Raw genomic sequence first — 17494 nt, 5'->3', positions numbered from 1 at the left:
ATCAGCCACGTCCTGGGAGAGATCAAGCAAATATCAACAGTGGTCAAATCAGAGCTCGACCGATTAAAAATTCCCCAAATCAAGACACACAATCCTCTTTCTTTCATATGCTTCACAGGTGCTACACACCACTATGAAGCAGTAAAACATTTCAGACAAGACAAGTGACATTCAGTCAGAGAAATGGGGGCTCTCTTGGCTCACCTGGGGCACACTTGGATACCAGGTAGGATCAGAAAGAATAAATTATCATACATTGTAGAGAGGTGCGTCAGAGGTTGTGACAATCATGGCCAGTCAGAGTCATTACTTTTATCCCCTTCTAACACAGTGCTCTGCCCGTCATATCCACTGACAGCTTGGGAATCCCGCCGAGTTTTTCCTCAAACAAAACCTATTGCTATCTGGAACACGCAGAGCTTCAACACGAATACACAGCAGCCAAGAGCGGATTGTGTCTCTTTTTAACCTGAATTCATCTTTTTGGACATGCTGATGATCTAATTGTAATCATCTCTCTTCCAGGACCATCAAGCATTAAAGGACTGGGGAACTTTGAATTTTGCGCTTGCAAACAGCGATCAAAAATATTCAGCATATTATGCCTTTAAGCAGCAATGGTCAAAATTCTCTGAATCTGCTGGGTTTAATAAATAGGTTTTCAATTGTTTGCCACTAACAATAAGCTCCCTGGGTTCTGGGAACTTGATTTTCACTATTATATAGACCAAATTAACCAGTTAATGAAAATAAATAATCATGCTTAATACCATAATAAAGCAAAAGAAAAAAAAATTCCACAATTGAAACAGTATGTACAGCACACAGAAAGAAACAGGCTGAGAATCTACTCACATGCAAACTGGACTTTTGCCTCCCTGCTGACGACAGTCCCAAAAGTGTTGGTGGCGATGCACTGATACACTCCTCCATGATTGATGACATGTGGATTATTGATCAGTAGGTTTCCCTCTACAAGGCTGTAGTTTGGATCTGACCGTGTGTTTATTTCTCTCCTGTCCACTTTCCACCTGTAGATAAAGGGTACAACAACACTTACGGTTTTTAGCGGAACCACTCAAATTTTCCAAGGAACCTTCATTTTCATCTTTCCATTGAACCAGGAAACAACCCTTAAGAGCACGCATGGTTAAAAATGCAACTGCCCTCGTATTTCTAATGAATGTTTACACTGAAAAGCAAAAGTGTACAGTACAGTAACGGCACCTGGTATCATTTACAACGCAGCAGAGAGCTTTGCATCACATTTTCACTAATGCTACATACTGCAGTCTCACCTTATAGACTGTCAGGGTAAGGAACACTTACCAATAATGCGGAGGTGGGTTTCCTTTTGCTTTGCAATTAATAAACACTTGCTTATCATCAGTGCTCAGTGGGAAAATACTGTCAGACGGCTCCTGGGTGAAGACAGGACCATGACGTGTGTTCTCTGTGTTGAAAAAAAATACATTCACTGTACAATGGTGCTGAGCAAGTGACACCAAATTAATGCAAAAAGAATCACTCAGTGCTCAGAAACTGTATATAAACTCAACACCCATATAATTAGCTGTCAACATGGCTCTTTGAGTTGATTCTGCATTTAATAAACCCTCTTGTGCACATGTCACAGGGTTGAGAACGTACTGCAATGAGAGAACAATTAACTCATTCTATGCAGCTTTTCAACACCTAATTCATTGTTAGGATGCTTAAATGTACACAAGCAATTTTATTTTAGTGTGAATACCAGGTAATATTTCTCTTAAAGCACACACAGTTCACATTAACCTGACTTGACTACAATTAACATGTTTTCTTTAAAAGAAAAAAAATGTCATTTTTATTGCACAGATTGTTAATTATTATGACTAATCATTATGATAAATATCCATCGGATTTTAAAAAACTTTTGCTAACCAATTTAACAGTGTTTCAGCTTGCTGATTAGCTAGTTTTATTTATGGAAACTTGCAATTGATTTAGTCAGTTAAATCCAGTCAAAAATGTTCCTCCTGTTTAAGCTTCACCTTGCAGAGTGATGCATGTGCAGAGTCTGACAGTATGACAGTACAAAGCCTGATTTATGGTAGGATGCTCACTGGCTCGCTTTTGATGAGTGTCACTTTACAGAAATGACATCTTTTCAACAGAAAAAAAAAATGTTACTTGACACTTTTCTTTCATATTGCACACCTGGAGAATTTTGTCATGTCGTGTCATTATGCCCTGGTCATAGTTTGTCACGTGGTGTGATTGAGTAGTGCTACTAACGTCGTCATGATAGTAGTGAGACAGCAGAAGTTTTAGAGATAGTAGTTTTCAATCAACACTGGCTGTGACCTGCATTCAACGCCTAGCTGTCAGTCGGCAGCAGATCCTGGGGAGCTGAGAGGACAACAGCCAATCTGCCTTCACCAGGCAGACTGACAAGCAGACATTCGCTGAACCAAATTATTTTTCATATCAGCTCCATGGAAAGAAAGCAGCAGGTTACTGATTCATATTGATTTTGTTTATTGACTCACTGATTTTATTTTCCAGGAATGGCTGTCATTTTAATGTGGTAATTTCACTTTTTATCAGAAAAACCACGCCAAACACACATTAGAGAGTGTTAATGTATGGCTTAAAGGAACAGTACACCTCAAAATCATAAATACATATTTTTCCTGATTGGACAATTGTTTTGTGGGATAGGTGTTTCGTGAATGGTCAATTCAGAGAATCCAAGTTCTATTACTTTTGGTATTTAGTATTATATTTTAAGATCTGCCACAACTGAGCTCACAAATCGAATATGGTTCACTTTTTCATGAGTGATTAGAAAGATTGGCAAGTGACCTGTTCGTCTGCCTGAGTTATGCTTTACTTTATAATGATCTTAATGCAAGAACGATAACTTGGTTAAGGTGTTCATGTTAGAGTAGAGTACATCAGAGTATTACCTTATTCTGGTTATGACCTAATTATCACACTCTGCAAAGCTGTTGTCTATATGCATGCTTGGACATGTGCGTCTGTTGAGTCAAGCTTGTTGTTTTGGTTAGCTCCAGCCAAATGATCAATACACAGGAGTAATTAACCGATGTAGCACTAATTACTCCTGTGAAATCTAACATTTCTTCAATAGGTACTGGAACATTGGTGTCCACTCTCCCTTTCCTCTGGCACTGTGTGTCATATAACAAGCTGCACACCCTTCATTTTGCTTTTCGTGCACTTATTATTTGTGCATTATTTTCTACGTGTCCCTAACCTTGAGTAGGACAAAGAGGGCTCCCCCACATCATCATCACCATCACCTTCATCATCCTAATGAGAGGGGGAGTCTTTGCCTCAGGTAAGGGCCTTGATTCCTCAACCACTGAGGGGAGTGCTTCATTTTCACCAGGGATGCAATGTCCTTTAAATTAAACAAATTAATGAACCTTTAATAGCCGAGCCATTTCACCTGGGGAATGATACAGTGTACACGGTGTATGTGAGCGTGGTTCAGAACAAGCTTACCCACTAAACACGCCCACTGGGCTAACCAGTTGCACACACAAACACATTTACAAAATTGATACCAAATTAGTTTCCATGACAATGCATAGAAATGTGAACTCAACAGCTGGTATATATGTATGAACAGTACAGTACACATTGCCATCTTGTGTAACCCCTCAGTCTCTTCTCTTGTGTTTGCAGGCTGCATGGATATACCCCAGTGAAACTGCTGACTTGAGATGAGATGCTAAATCAATGGAAATGGAACCACAGAAAACAATGCACAGACCCCACTCCACCTGGTGTACAAACTTGAATTTATTTGTTTGATGACTTGTAAACGGTTGGCTCAATTTCAGCATGGTGTACATGTGACTGCTCACATTAAATCTCACTAGGTTGTCTGCGCTTCACAGGTTGCATTTTCCAGACATAAAGTGAAAGCTCGTAGAGGGATTTTAAGTCCTTAGCTGTAGCTCATACACGTATTTGGGAACTGAGGACTAATGTTACTCCGCAGAGAGGAGCAAATAGTACAGAATAAATTAGTGTTAAGAAAAGAGTTAGTGTGGATTTTTATAGTGCTTACCACATTTCATGTAAGTGGCAGCCGTTGGACATAAAGCAAGAAAATTGCATAATAAAACAGGGAGCCATAAAAAGACCAGAGAGAGTGAATTCCCTCCTTCTCTACATTAATGTCCCTTGAAATGTAAATCTTAGAGTGCGTCACGTTTATCAGAGGTGATCTTCAAAGCAAACGTTAATTGTGGTTGCAGTTAAAGCTTGAAAATTTCAACATAGTCAATCTTTAGAGTGCTGAGACAGTTTCACTTCACTCGTGTCGAAGAACAAAAACCACACCACTAAATTCAAACGTCTGGCTCTGTGGATCTTATTCGCCCTGCAATGCTCTGCTGTGCCCTTAATAACTAAAATGAAAGCTCCAGATTTAGCCATGTTTCTTATGAAGCGTTTTTAGATTTCGCCCAGATATAAAAGCTTCCACAACTACGATCCCTTTCGAGACTGTGATAATCACCTTTCAAATGAAATGATAAACTAAACATGAGAAAAAGGCAAACCCTCCCAGTGAGAGACGCATGCATATCAGGTGTGTCATGAAAGGCGACTTGACTTGGCATCTCACCAGCCAGGCACTCTTTGAGTGACAGAAGGATTAACAGTTCCCATGGCAACAACATCTTCATTTTCCAAGGTCAAAAATTCGCCTTCTTCCCATCCAGTTACCAGACAGCGAAGAATTTTCTTGGGCAAATGCTTCTCTGTTTGGCTGTGGAAGAAAAAGAGGGCAAATGAGCATTGTGGAGACGAGGAGGTGCAGTCTACATCAAGCCTTCTGGAGAGAAAAAAAAAGACTGGAACTTGTGGTAAACTGGGAGGCCATTAATAATTCATTCAGCCAAATAAGCAGAGCCAAGATCCCATGCCGAAGGGCCAGCTAGCAGCTCGTACTGGGGAGCTGATATTTAGTGTACACACTGCTGCTACACTCCCAGGAGAAATTCAACCAAAAAAAAAAAAAAAAAAGTCGCTCACAGCAGCAGCAACAGATGAGCAGAGCAACCTGCCAAAGGTAATGTTAGGCTTTCTAAAACTGTTGGTTCAACATATTTACTCTTGCAATACGTGTGATGTATTAAATGTATGGTAAACATCACAGAGAATGCTAATGAATTCCCACAGAGAAACTGAATTAAAGCAGACACAAATCCTTGTGTGGGCAAATGATTCCACTTGAAAACATGTGGACAGGCAGCACATCTTGCATGGATCATGATGCCAGGAACTATTACCATTGATTAAGAACTAAAACACAAAGCTTTTATCATTGGCCAACCTTGTCAAATCACATTACAAGTAACATAAAACAGTTTGGATTTTGCCTCTGAGCTCAAAAATCAGTTTAAGCCCGTCATCTTTGTGATATGCTCAGCAGACCAGATTGAAACACGAATGAAATTGATATTCATGCAGTTTCTAACTTATATTACTTTACTTGTATTATTGTCTAACTGATAACTATGCTCTATATTTATAACTATGAGCTCCCATGATGCTTTAGGGCAGATGGTACCAATGGGTCACAGTTTGACCATGTTGAGAAAAAGTCATCACATTTGGGAATTTTATGGAAGATACGGCTGGTAAATGCAAGTTTTAACATGAAATAAAAACTGTGTGTTTGCAAGCATAACATTTTTCCTACTGCTTTTCTTTGTCCTTACCTGCCTCAGCTCCTGTAGTAAATTACCGGGAGGTAACAGAAAGGGATGAATCACTTGTAATGAAGGGTGGAAAGGAGAAAAGGCATTAATTCCATGTAGGGAGTGATGTAGATTTATTCTGCTCTCCATTATCTATTCTAAGAGGGCACAATACTGATCATCCAAGCTTCATCCTGTCAGTCATTATTATTGATTTGGTTTCCACTATTTTAACCTTCTGCCTTTTTGTTTGTCATCCTGCCCACAGCCTTGTCATGAGTCTCAATCAAGTATGGAGGGATGGATCAATAAAGGGAGATTTTGTTGATGTCTTTCCTTATGAGACTCACTGGGTTGATATATTTGCCTGTTCTGGAGAAAACCAATGAAGAAACTTTATCCATCTAACAGCAGAAGATGCATTATTTTGACCAACCTGGGAGCTATCAAGTGCTCTCTTCTCTCAATCACTTCTCAGACTGAGGCTGTTCCCAGTCAGCTTTAGAGTCAGACGTCTTTAATGTTGATTAAGATGAATAGAAGCTAAATGAATGACACAAAGCCTGCGTGCGGCAATAACTGTACAGGTAGATGCAAGGCTTTTTGTTGTGAGATCTAGAAACTTTAAATCAATGTGAAATGTTTTCCAGACATTTTGTCAAAACGACTATCTGCAATCAATACTGTTATAGGCCAGCAGCTGTAAGTAATTCCAAATCAATATGATTTAAAATTCAGATGCACTTGCCAAGCACCATGAGATGAACTCAGAACAAGTCAAATTAGACTGAGATGAAAATACTACAAAACCTGCATTTTGAAAGTAGTCCCATGATTTTGACTGACAGTTACAGCTAAACTGATGCTGATATTAAAAAGTATGAGGCTCTTCGTATTGATCAAACTGATTTAATCATTATGTCTTGGCCACTTTGAGCTCAAATTTGAGTTTAAATTGATTTGGAAGCTTGTAATGAGAAGCATTTGCTCCTCACCACAGAATGAGGCGGATCTAATTGCACTATTTGACGTATAACATCTAGGTAGTACTCGAAGATCTGCATTAATACCCACGTAATTCATTCATGCATGTGAATTGAAGACAGATCATTTGCCAATGAGAGGATGGTCAATGAGGAATTGCAGCCATTGGTATTTAGTGGATTGTGAGGATATGGGAACCATTACAGTTCATTGCAAAGGTTGTCTAACAAGCCCCTGCAGCCTTAAGTCATTAGCATATGTGCTCTGCCCAGTGATCGATGTTAATTTATGTTTGCTGCAGTCAGCTGTCCACTCTCGCTTTCGAGATGATCAACTTTATTTCGTCTACTCGCAAACACATGTCCCCCTCGTTCATTTAACATTCAAAGTCGGACTCAAGGACCCTGATTGCATGTAGCCATAGACAGTAGCTATTATGCAAAGCGTGGAAAGGCAGAGGCCACAATTCCGTAAGGTATATAAGTGAGGGAGCTGGCACCGTCAGATAGCACAACTCTGTTTTAATGATGCATCGGTCCTTGGCATCCTTGGGGAGGATGTGCTTCTTGGTCACAGTCCAGAAATTTAAAGTAGTTGCTTGTGATTCCCATGATTAATTTATATACCCTAGAAAAAAAAAAATACAATGGTAATAATTCTTGTGCCCAGAGGATGGTGGTCGCAGGTGTTGGAAATACCAAATGGGATGAGGCCAAGCTAATGGTGCCTGGAAGGGAAACTATCAGTCAGGGATAATCCCTAATACTGTAACACCCCGGCATAGATAATGTGCTTTCCCCTGCCTCTCTCACTAGCCCGTGATATTGAGATAGCTGTGGAGAAATGATTAAACGAGGAATGGATATTGACATGGATAAATGTATGTATCCAGAGTGAAATATTGCCTGGTTTGATGTTTTAGAGAAGATTAACTTCCCACTCTGCAAAAGCCAAACTAGGTGAAGAAAAAAAAGGGAGGAAGAGGGTGTCCTGTGAACTCTGCTGAGCCATGTTCCACTTCATTACACACACAGTAATTGGTTTAACACATGACTATAGAAATTAACTCCAGTAGGCTTGTGAGAGGTAATTAAGGCTTGCCCGTCCCTCACCCTTTTTTTGGGCACTCAATGATAAAAGCAACATTCAGCATCATACGGGGTCCATGAAGACATCAACTTGACACTGTATTATCATATTTAACGCTCACCATAAAACATATACTTTATCTTGTCTGTATAGGATTTTGATTTACAGCTTTGTTTCAGCATAGAACAATCCAGGATGCAGATAACCAGAAGAATCTCCTGATCTCAGGTTACATCTTAAATCCAGCCATCCACAAGGGATCGTGAGCCGTGCTGCAGCTCAGGTGGAAAACTGTCACTTATTCTGCAAGTGCATATTACACATCGACTGAGAGGAGGAGGAGAATATTGAAAGCTAACACCCTGTCAGTTCAATACAGACTCAGCAAACAGAACCGTACATGAAGTTTGGGTGTGGAAAGCGCAGGGAAGATGTGAGATGAATACTTACGTTTGCTCAAAGTAAGAAAACAAAAAGAACCTGAACTGTCTTTTGTCAGCTTTTGCTTTTATTGAGAAAGAGTGATGAGTGGAGCCAAGTTATGAATGAGCACTGTACTCTGTATTCATACTTACACAAAGATAATATTAATTGTCCATTTCTTTTTTTCAAAGGGAGATGGATACACCCTGTCAGTGCACTTTGAACAGGACACTTCCTCCACAGAGCCTTTTAGTTGCAGTGCACCCCAATGAAAATGCTTTCATTAGATATTAACCAATAGATTGCAAGGGCTGATATTCAGCTGATATTAATTTACTGGCCGGAAATGAACAAGTGACAGCAGACATGCAAAACAAAAGAGATACACTGAAACACCATTAGACAGTTTGTTATATGCTTGTTGATTTGATTTGTTTGTAACATTCCTTGTCTTCTCTTAACATAAAAGGGGATTTTAGCTTCTTTTTCCCCTTTTTAGTATAATGTATAGATCCTAAGACCATAAAAGTCAGCCATGTCACGAGGAAAAGAGCTTCTCATGCTTTGCCCCTTTTAGCGAGCAAATAAAAATGTTTTCCATGTAAAAACAAAATACTCAAGAATTCTCATATCTTATAGAGTGTTTTAAAGAAAAGGGGCATAAATTTTGTAAAATCTGTCCTGTTGAATTTTTCCTACGAGCATGAATCACAGACTCTCTAAGGGACTGGAGCAAAACAATAAATGAATGAATTAATAAAATTCATGAATGAATTATAAAGTTTATTCCAGATATTCAAGAAAGTTCACATTAGAGGGGAAAATTACTCTGTATGCTTTCCCAGGAATAAGGTAAGATTTCATTTTTGAGGAGCTGACAGGTCATGCATCTGTATATAGTCATGGTTTCAGACTTTAATCACATTTGATGTGACCTTGCCTTTTGCCCAGTCACATCCCCTGCCAATAAAGCTACAGAGCTCAAATGCTACCAGATTTAGCCTCTTAGCTACTGTCAGCTAACGTTACAATGTCAAACTGATTCGGAACTAACCCACTATATCCAGCTGGAAATAAGCATTGCACAAAGACAGAAAATATCATGTCCTTTGATTAACTTAGCTTGGCAAGGCAACACATACCTGGCTGCAGCTTTGATTGTATTTAAGATATATAATAACTTTAACTTCAGTATGTTGCGCACATCACATGATAAGATGTTCAACGCAGCACATTGGGTGTGTTCACTGACGTCAACAGCCAACAATTTAAGAAAAATAGAAGAGAACACAACCATATCTACCAATTTCAAGAAAGAGGATGCCACTGTGTGCTTCCACAGCTCATCTACCTGGAGAAATGGTTATGATCACGACCTTTTACAGCACATAATAAATCACAAAACCCAACAGACGAGCATGCTTCCCACTGATTGAGTACTCACAGAGTAAGCAGAGTCTGCCCGATCTTTCCTCCACAGCCGAGATGCAATCAGCCCTTTGGCCAACTAAAGGAGAGAGAGACAGACAAGAGAAAGAGAGAATCAGAGAGGGAGAGATGGAAAAGAGCCAAGGTATTGAGAGTATAGCCACATAAATACATGAGGACTGAAATGACCAGTCAGTCATTAGTTGATAGCAGGAAGGATACAACAGGACACACGGGTTTTCGGCTGATCCCTCAACACACAGAATTATGGAGCAGGGTGGATTTTAAAAACATTGCTGTCACTAATGAAAATGCAGAGGTTTGGTTGCAAATATTTAAACGTGCAAAAATAATCTTAAGGTAAACATGGTTTTAGTGTGGGGTTCAGCTTAGTGTAGCATAGGCTTATGATTACATTCCACTGAAAATATGACTTTACTGCTGGAAACCAACAATTCACCCTTCATCCAAATGCAGTATTTACTGGCTCATTCCATCAGTATTAAGAGCTCAAACAGACTCAGTTCTTGTATGTTTGAACACACCACTATGACAGAAAACCTTCAATATATCATATTTAGATTAACTTGATCATTCAGAATATTTCTGTATAATGTCTATACTGTAATTCTGAAATTCTATACATGCTGCATACACATTATACAGCATACAATAGATATAGCTCTACACAGGGTTGTAATTGTTCAGTTACTCATGCATTAGCCCTAAGGAAAGACATGTGACACAGAAATAGGCCGAATAACACAAGATAGTGGAGAAATGGCTATGATGAAGAGCTGAATGTGTGTGTGTGTGTGTGTTTTAAAGATATTGCTCATGCAAACATAAAAAGTAACATGCAAAGCTTTACTGAACTGTTTTTGGCTTCAGAATATCAGTTAAATTGGTTGACACATACATACAACTGATTAGTTTGAGTAGTATCTTTTTCTGTTAACTACCACACATTTCTTGCATTCTGTGAGTGGCATCTTCAAATTCAACAGTAGTTCGATGGTGGCACATACAAGACTAACAAACTCTCACACAAAAAAATATGTAAAAAGGACATCAATAGGGGTGATTCACAAAGTAGCTCTGCTGGGAAAGATAGTTAAACTAATTCAGCAACTCCCCTAACGAGGGACAACAATGGCACTTACCCCCTTGTACCTGGAAATGTAACATAATACAGAAAAAAAGCTATGTTACTCAAAAGCTAATGGTAAATTTAGTTAAGGTAATTCAGTGACTGTGCTCTGGCTTACTTGTGAGGTTCATAACCCCAGAAACTCATGTGGATAGGAAGTTAGGGGCTAGTCATGGCTACTTTAAACAATAAAGCACACTGTGGGCTTCGAACTCCTCATTGAGCATCCTATGTTTCCACTGGGCTTCAAGGTATCAGCACTTTTCCAGCCTCCTTCGAAGCACAAAGAGTACAAAGGTGTTGCCTTCATATGAATGAAGACTGCTGTAGGCTACTGCGCAGCTGCACCTCCTCCCCACATGGGGCAGGCAATCCAAATGATTCACTGTAAGAGCATTTAGGACATGTACTGTACAGGAACAAATATTTGACCCACTTTTCTGCATACCACACCACAAAAGATTACATTTATTAGGAGGGGGAAAAAGTCAGATATCACAAACACACAAACTTATTTCCAGACACCAAAACTAATCATAATGACCTTAATGTCTGCACTGGCACCATAGAGGCCATTTACTCAGGGTAATTTGGTTTCCAGCAAGACAGACTCCTGCAGAGCTATCACAAAAAGACTGATTGATTCTGCAGGTGTATAGAGCCCTGCTTGCACTGGTCATATTAATAAAAAAAAAATTTTTTTTTCACTATATTTTACTGTAGGCATCAGAGGGTAGATCGCAATCATTTTTACACCATGGATTATCATTATTTTTTTTTTTTTATATTGTGATAAAAACTGACATATTGTGGATATATGAGTTGTATTGTGTATTATGCAGAACCTTCCTATGAAAACTGTCCTTCGAGAATTTGTTCATGAAAGTGGAAACCTTTCAAGATGTGAAATATACGAAAATTCTTGACTAATATTAATGCCAATGAATGACTGAAAAAAGTCAGACAAACCTGCAGTGATTCAGCTCAGCCTGTTTTGGTTTATTGCAAATTTAGTTTATGTGTTAACATCATTAGTCCCATAGACCTCCAAGCAGAAAGTAGTTGTCAGCAAACAAGCTCTGCTTTACGTTTTCTGGCACACCATCAAACAAACAGACGATACTGGCAACTAGCTGCTGACTAGAGTTTAACATGTAGCAGCTAAAGACCCACATATACTTCCAGGAGTTAGTGGTGTCTAAAAAGAAGCCAAAAACAGTCAGTATTGGACTTACATTTGTCAGGTGGACAGGTGGTCACCTCCACTCCAAAAGGTTATCTAATTTTGTGACTATGACTGCTAAACATGTTACTGCTTTACAAGATGATTCTGGATATATGACTCTGTGTGCCTATGACTGTCAGAGAGTAACTAGACTTTGTTTCTGAAAAGATATGTTGTTGTAGGGGCTTTCAAATGTAATCTTTCAGCGCTGTGAGGAGCGCTAACAACGTTCCAGTCACCTAAATGGAATTTGTGTAGCAGCAGAGTTTCAAAGTTGGACATGTCAGGTCCTCAGTGGGGTTTGTGAAAGTTGGCTTATTTAAAATAAAATTGATTATAACCAAACCAACTGAAATTGTTCGTCTGACATTTAAACCTTTGGCGCTGTAAATAAATGGCACAGCAGAGCCTCTTTTCACATGTACAAGAAGAATTTCTTTCATATACGTCAGGAATAAAATATTTTTAAATGCAGTTTGAGATATGAAAAGAGGGCCTGAATGTAACCTTTTTCTAATGAAACATACTAACTTCTGTTTCTGTTTCGATATAATTACTCAAGGCCAACAAGCAACAACTTCAACATCTTTGTAAAGTTTGTGATTTATTCCTGATAGGCAGGAGAGGCTACTTAACTGCTACAGTGTGAGGGGAAAAGGTATACCACCCGTACCTTTCATCACTTTTCGTCTCTGCAGTTACAGTTTCTTTTCTTCCTCTCTGCCTGTCTGCAAGTGAAAATGATTGAAGACCAAGTCAGCAGTGGCTATCTCCAACATCTTTCAAAACATTATATAAAACGGTCACTCCAAATTTCCCTGCCACATTTTCAGATTTAACCTTCTATCTCCACAAAACAGGCATATTGAACAGAAAAAAGGCATATATGAAATATTTCTCTTCACAGAAGCTGAGACATGGGGCCACTTGTCATTTCAAGTGTTCTATACCTGAATAAAAAGTATTTGATGTTTACTTATGTGGCTTAATACACTTTTGCCAGATCCCAAAATCTGCATGGTGAAAAAAAATGACAGAAGAAGAATAATTTCTGGACTTCAGTAACTTTTCATTTTCAAGTGTCCAAACACTTGACTGCATGGACCCGTCTGGTCTTTTTGGGGCTTTCAAAGGAGCTACAGAAAGATTCTAACCAACAGAACTTTCTGAATGACAAGGAAAGCAACTTATTAGGATAAACCTATGTAGAACATAAATAATACCATGACGGTAGTCAGTAAATGTAAAATTTTAATTTGGCTTAAGGTAATTTTAAAACTTGTTTTTCTGTTGCAGCTCAGATTTTCAGCTTGAAAAGCACTGAAGTCGCTTTGCAGCCTAAGCAAAACCGCATTTCATTAAACTGCATTAATATTCCTATGAGTAAAACACAACTGAAAACATAAACTGAGTCTCAGTTTAACCTGTATTTTGGAAACACAGTGCTGTCATTCTGCATGCATTTACTTTGACATATCAACAGTTTTTCACTTCAAGTCTCAATGCAATTAAATATTCTCTCTCTCACACAGTCCTTTGGAGATCAAAACTAGTGTCGTGTTGTGTCGGGAAAATACTTTGCATTCTGTACGTCTGGAATGCTTGGAATATAGACTGAGGAAGCAAAGCGCTTTATGACTCTGGCAGCAACAACAGGGCGTTGTTTTGAATAAATAAGTCCGGAGTAGTTAACATGTACAACAAACCACCATGGCTGTCCAGACAAGAAATACGGAGACTGATTTCATCAACTGCACACCCAAGGAACAAGCAACAGCGCGTAAATAGACGATAAATATGTAAGTTATGAACCAAGGACAATTCAAATTACCTTTTCAATCTCTCAAAGAAAAATATATTAAATATTTTAGCTTCTGTGTCTGAAAGCAAGGGATAACCATCTTTTAATATCACTGCGATTTAGCACAAATTCAGAACACGATTCATAAAGTCCTAATCTGTCATTATTCATCTATGTCCTTCCTTGTGTCCGGAAGATAATTTTATGATACGTGAAGATGTATTATTGCCTTCAAACAATCATGTAAGATTTCCTGTTCCTCGCTCTCACACATCTCTGGATATTGTTTCTCTGTGGGCAACTGACTCGGATGTTTTTATTGCCAGCAGTGTAATTTTTGGAAAAATTCTGGGTCTTTCTCCATGTATGCATGCTCCCATACAGAAAATAAATAAATAGCACAGCTATTTCCACCCCTTCTCATCACCTGTAGGAAACCCCACTAAGTGCCCAAAGAAAGTAAGTCACGTTACAGAAGCTGAGCAGAATGTGAATGATAGGCAAACTTTTTTCACATTCATTAAAGTGCCACAAATGAATAATTCATAGTTTAAAATTTCAGACCTCCATTGGACTGTGTTACATCAGGCCTCTCCTCTCCAACTGACTGCCTTCAGTACAAGTGACATATTTGCTGATCAGGGATCTGTAGCTAATTCACTGAGAGGACAAGTAAAAGACCTACATATGTTCGAAAGGCAGTCCAGTAAAGTATTTGTTGCTGCTTGCTCAAGCTGTATTTTAAAGATGTGATAATCATATTACAATGATACATTTTTTGTAAGACTGTTCCACTCAAAGTGAAGATTGCTTCAAGGGATACACCACCCACGAGAAATCATGTCATATAGTTTCCACCAGGAGCTGCTTGAGACAGTAACATTGTTATGCTCATAATTTACCCTCTGGCCTGCAGATATGTGACATATGAACCCTCCTTGTATAATCTGCATAAACACCCACCTGAAGGGCTTGTGTATTCCTGTTTCAAATTTATTTTATGTAGAAATAAATCACCAGTTTTAGGGTGGCAATGCAGAGTTGGCAAATTTATAATATTCTCAGTTATGTGAGGTGTCAGTAATAAGAGTCTCAAGTCAGGTAGCTTCTCTGTCATGAATGTTGAATGATATTTTCATGTTTTTCTCAGAACAGCTTTTGATAACCCCAGAAGTAAATTGTGAGCTTATTGCATTTGGCATTTTGAGTAGTATCATCCCTTTTTTATATGGGGCTTCATGTTTGTATTGCTGATTTGGTTGCTAAAAACCTGATGATGTTTTCCATTTGGTAAACACATAATTAGTCAGCTCAGTGTCAGTACAGAAATTGAAGCTAAAATCCCAGTTATCTCCCCTTGAAGCAAAACAGCTAAAAGGAGCGTTAATATTGTACTTGAGGCAAATTATTACTTCTGTGTTAAATGGTTACATATGGTGGTTACACTGTATGTGTAAGCTTCATAGCTATACAGCGCATTCTGCCCACAATGCAAGAGTACAAATGAATCATGTGGGGACCAAACCTTGGGCTGCTTATGTTATGTTCTGTTTTGATGGTCAGAACAACGGGCAATATAAAGCAAGCTGAAAAATCCTCCGTTATCTTTCCATTTTCAGCAACACACATCAAGGAAAGTGATTTTCACCACAAATCTACTCATCAGTGAACCAGGCCCTTTATCACAGTGAATGCAACAATGGAAACATGGCGTCAGGGGGCACACTCTTCTGGGACCAAAGATCATATCCCTGCAAGCAGGAATACTGCTACTACTACTATACTATACTACTATAATAATTTTTGTTATGTGACCTTTACTGTTACCAGGCAGACAGGAAATTCACATTGCAGTATGGCGAGTAAAAAGAAAAAAACGACGAAAATGAAAATGAAACCGATAATCACAAAAATCCAAAATTGCATCTCTGACTGACTGATGTACAGCATATAAATCCAAGGGTGTCAGTGCAAATATTGCGATTACTTGGAGGATTACTCTGTAAGGCTGAATTAGAGCACCATTACCATTTTGGAAGTCGAGCAATCAAAGAAATAAAATGCAACAACAATGTCACCAAAACCAATCAACCCATCTTTGTGTTCTCAGTTGAGTGCACTCAAATTGAAATGTAAAGAGTGTTTTGGTGAGCGCCCGGGCGTATTATATTCATGGAAAAAAAAAAAGAAAGCTCAGGAAAGAAAACCTGTGCACTTGAAATTACAGTTTTCAGGGTGATGCAATGACAGCTCTGTGTGTGGCATAAAAGACACCAAAACAAATTTTGCCTCAATCATAAATTGCTGATGCTGTAACACCCGCTTCATCACACCACACAGTATCATCACAGCTACTTAGGCTTCTGTCGACACTGTCGGCTTGCCTTGCTGGCTGGGCAATTGTAGCTGTCAGTCTCCTGAATAATGTGAGAGACAGCGGTGGTATTTCAGATAAGACAGAGGGATTTTATCATCTTTCTTGCCGTAGGTCACCCAGCAAAAGACTAATTTTAGCAAAGGTGGGGTATAAACTGCAACTGCTTTTTTTTGACAAATCCCTCTTGCATTGTGAAAATGAGCCTACTAGTAGTTTGCTCAGGCATGGAGGCTCACAGCAAGAGACTTCAATAAGAAATGTAGCAGAACATAAGAAGAAACCCAACCATACAGTTACCACATAAAAAATTCATGTCATTTTGTTGCTTCCACACTTGAATCTCTTCAGAGGTTCCAGTTGCAGCTTCTTGGCTTGCAAGAAGGCTGATGAAGAGAGGAGCCTGCTCTCAGTTCTCAGGAGATTTTAAATGTCAGTGACAGTCTGCAGGGAGGACACCAGCTAACATATAGATTATATTTATACCTGATGTGGTGGAGTCTTTAACAGTGGCTCTTTCTTGTGCATTTCTTGCTTTTGCAGCAATGGATAGATCAAATGCTTGCACTTCTATTAACTTGTTGAGATGGAGAGAGAGAATGTCAAAAGGAAAGATCACAACCCTCAACCTCTGCAAAAGACTCAAGGTCTAAATTTAATTTGGAAGGATGAAGAGGCCTTCAACAACACTCTTAACACAACAAAGGCCCATGGATCTGGGGGTTCGAGAGACTTGATAGCAGTCTTACTGATTAACCCCCCCCCCCCCCCCCCGACAACCAACCCTCACACCCCACCCACCCACAGAAAAACACACACATTTTCACCACAGTGTGAAGATATTAGGTGAGGAGACATTAAGAAAGCATCTTAATATGACAAAGTTGAGATTTAAATTAAATTAAAGACTTTATTAAACAAAATGAGCCTATTTTACTTGAAGAGCTGTCAAATGATGTGTTGTTGTAAAAAATTAATGGGTCTTGAATTATACCATGGCCGAAGTGGGCACTGAGCAACAGAGCATCATTAAATTGACACTGTTTTAAAATGATGGGGGAGGGACGACATATGCAAGTGTGTGTGTGAGTATTCTCGAAAATATCTCAGATCTTATATTATCCATCCATCCATTATCTTTCACCACTTTGATATGGTTAAAAGAAGTGGTGGCTGCACGAAGTTGGGGGCCCCTAGCACAGCCCAAAACCACTCAATCCTACATTTTCACCATGTGGAAGGATAGCGTAGACTCTCCCTGCCTGATAAACTATGTGTTTCAAACTGTACATTCCCA

At 39.0% G+C, this 17494-nt stretch overlaps 1 protein-coding gene across 6 annotated transcripts in view; it reads right to left on the bottom strand.

The window, feature by feature from the left end:
• The window catches only part of LOC124056882 (contactin-4), an 84387-nt gene that overhangs the window by 28532 nt on the left and 38361 nt on the right, over positions 1 to 17494 (bottom strand). For 2 of the 6 annotated variants that reach the window (XM_046384791.1, XM_046384793.1), the window contains 6 exons: positions 12696 to 12750; positions 9664 to 9726; positions 4646 to 4789; positions 3263 to 3409; positions 1330 to 1453; positions 856 to 1031 (listed from right to left, as the gene is read on the bottom strand). In XM_046384791.1, the coding sequence (XP_046240747.1) occupies positions 856 to 1031; positions 1330 to 1453; positions 3263 to 3409; positions 4646 to 4706 (508 nt within the window). In that variant the 5' untranslated portion in view covers positions 4707 to 4789; positions 9664 to 9726; positions 12696 to 12750. Of the gene's footprint in view, positions 1 to 855; positions 1032 to 1329; positions 1454 to 3262; positions 3410 to 4645; positions 4790 to 5744; positions 5764 to 9663; positions 9727 to 12695; positions 12751 to 17494 lie in introns of those variants that run through there. The other 4 variants (XM_046384792.1, XM_046384794.1, XM_046384796.1 and 1 more) reach the window with 3 other exon arrangements.

This window comes from Scatophagus argus, chromosome 3, assembly GCF_020382885.2.
Source record: "Scatophagus argus isolate fScaArg1 chromosome 3, fScaArg1.pri, whole genome shotgun sequence".
Classification (NCBI taxonomy): Eukaryota; Metazoa; Chordata; class Actinopteri; family Scatophagidae; genus Scatophagus; species Scatophagus argus.
Note: the sequence above shows the minus strand (reverse complement) of the source record. Positions and strands in the feature narration are given on the sequence as shown.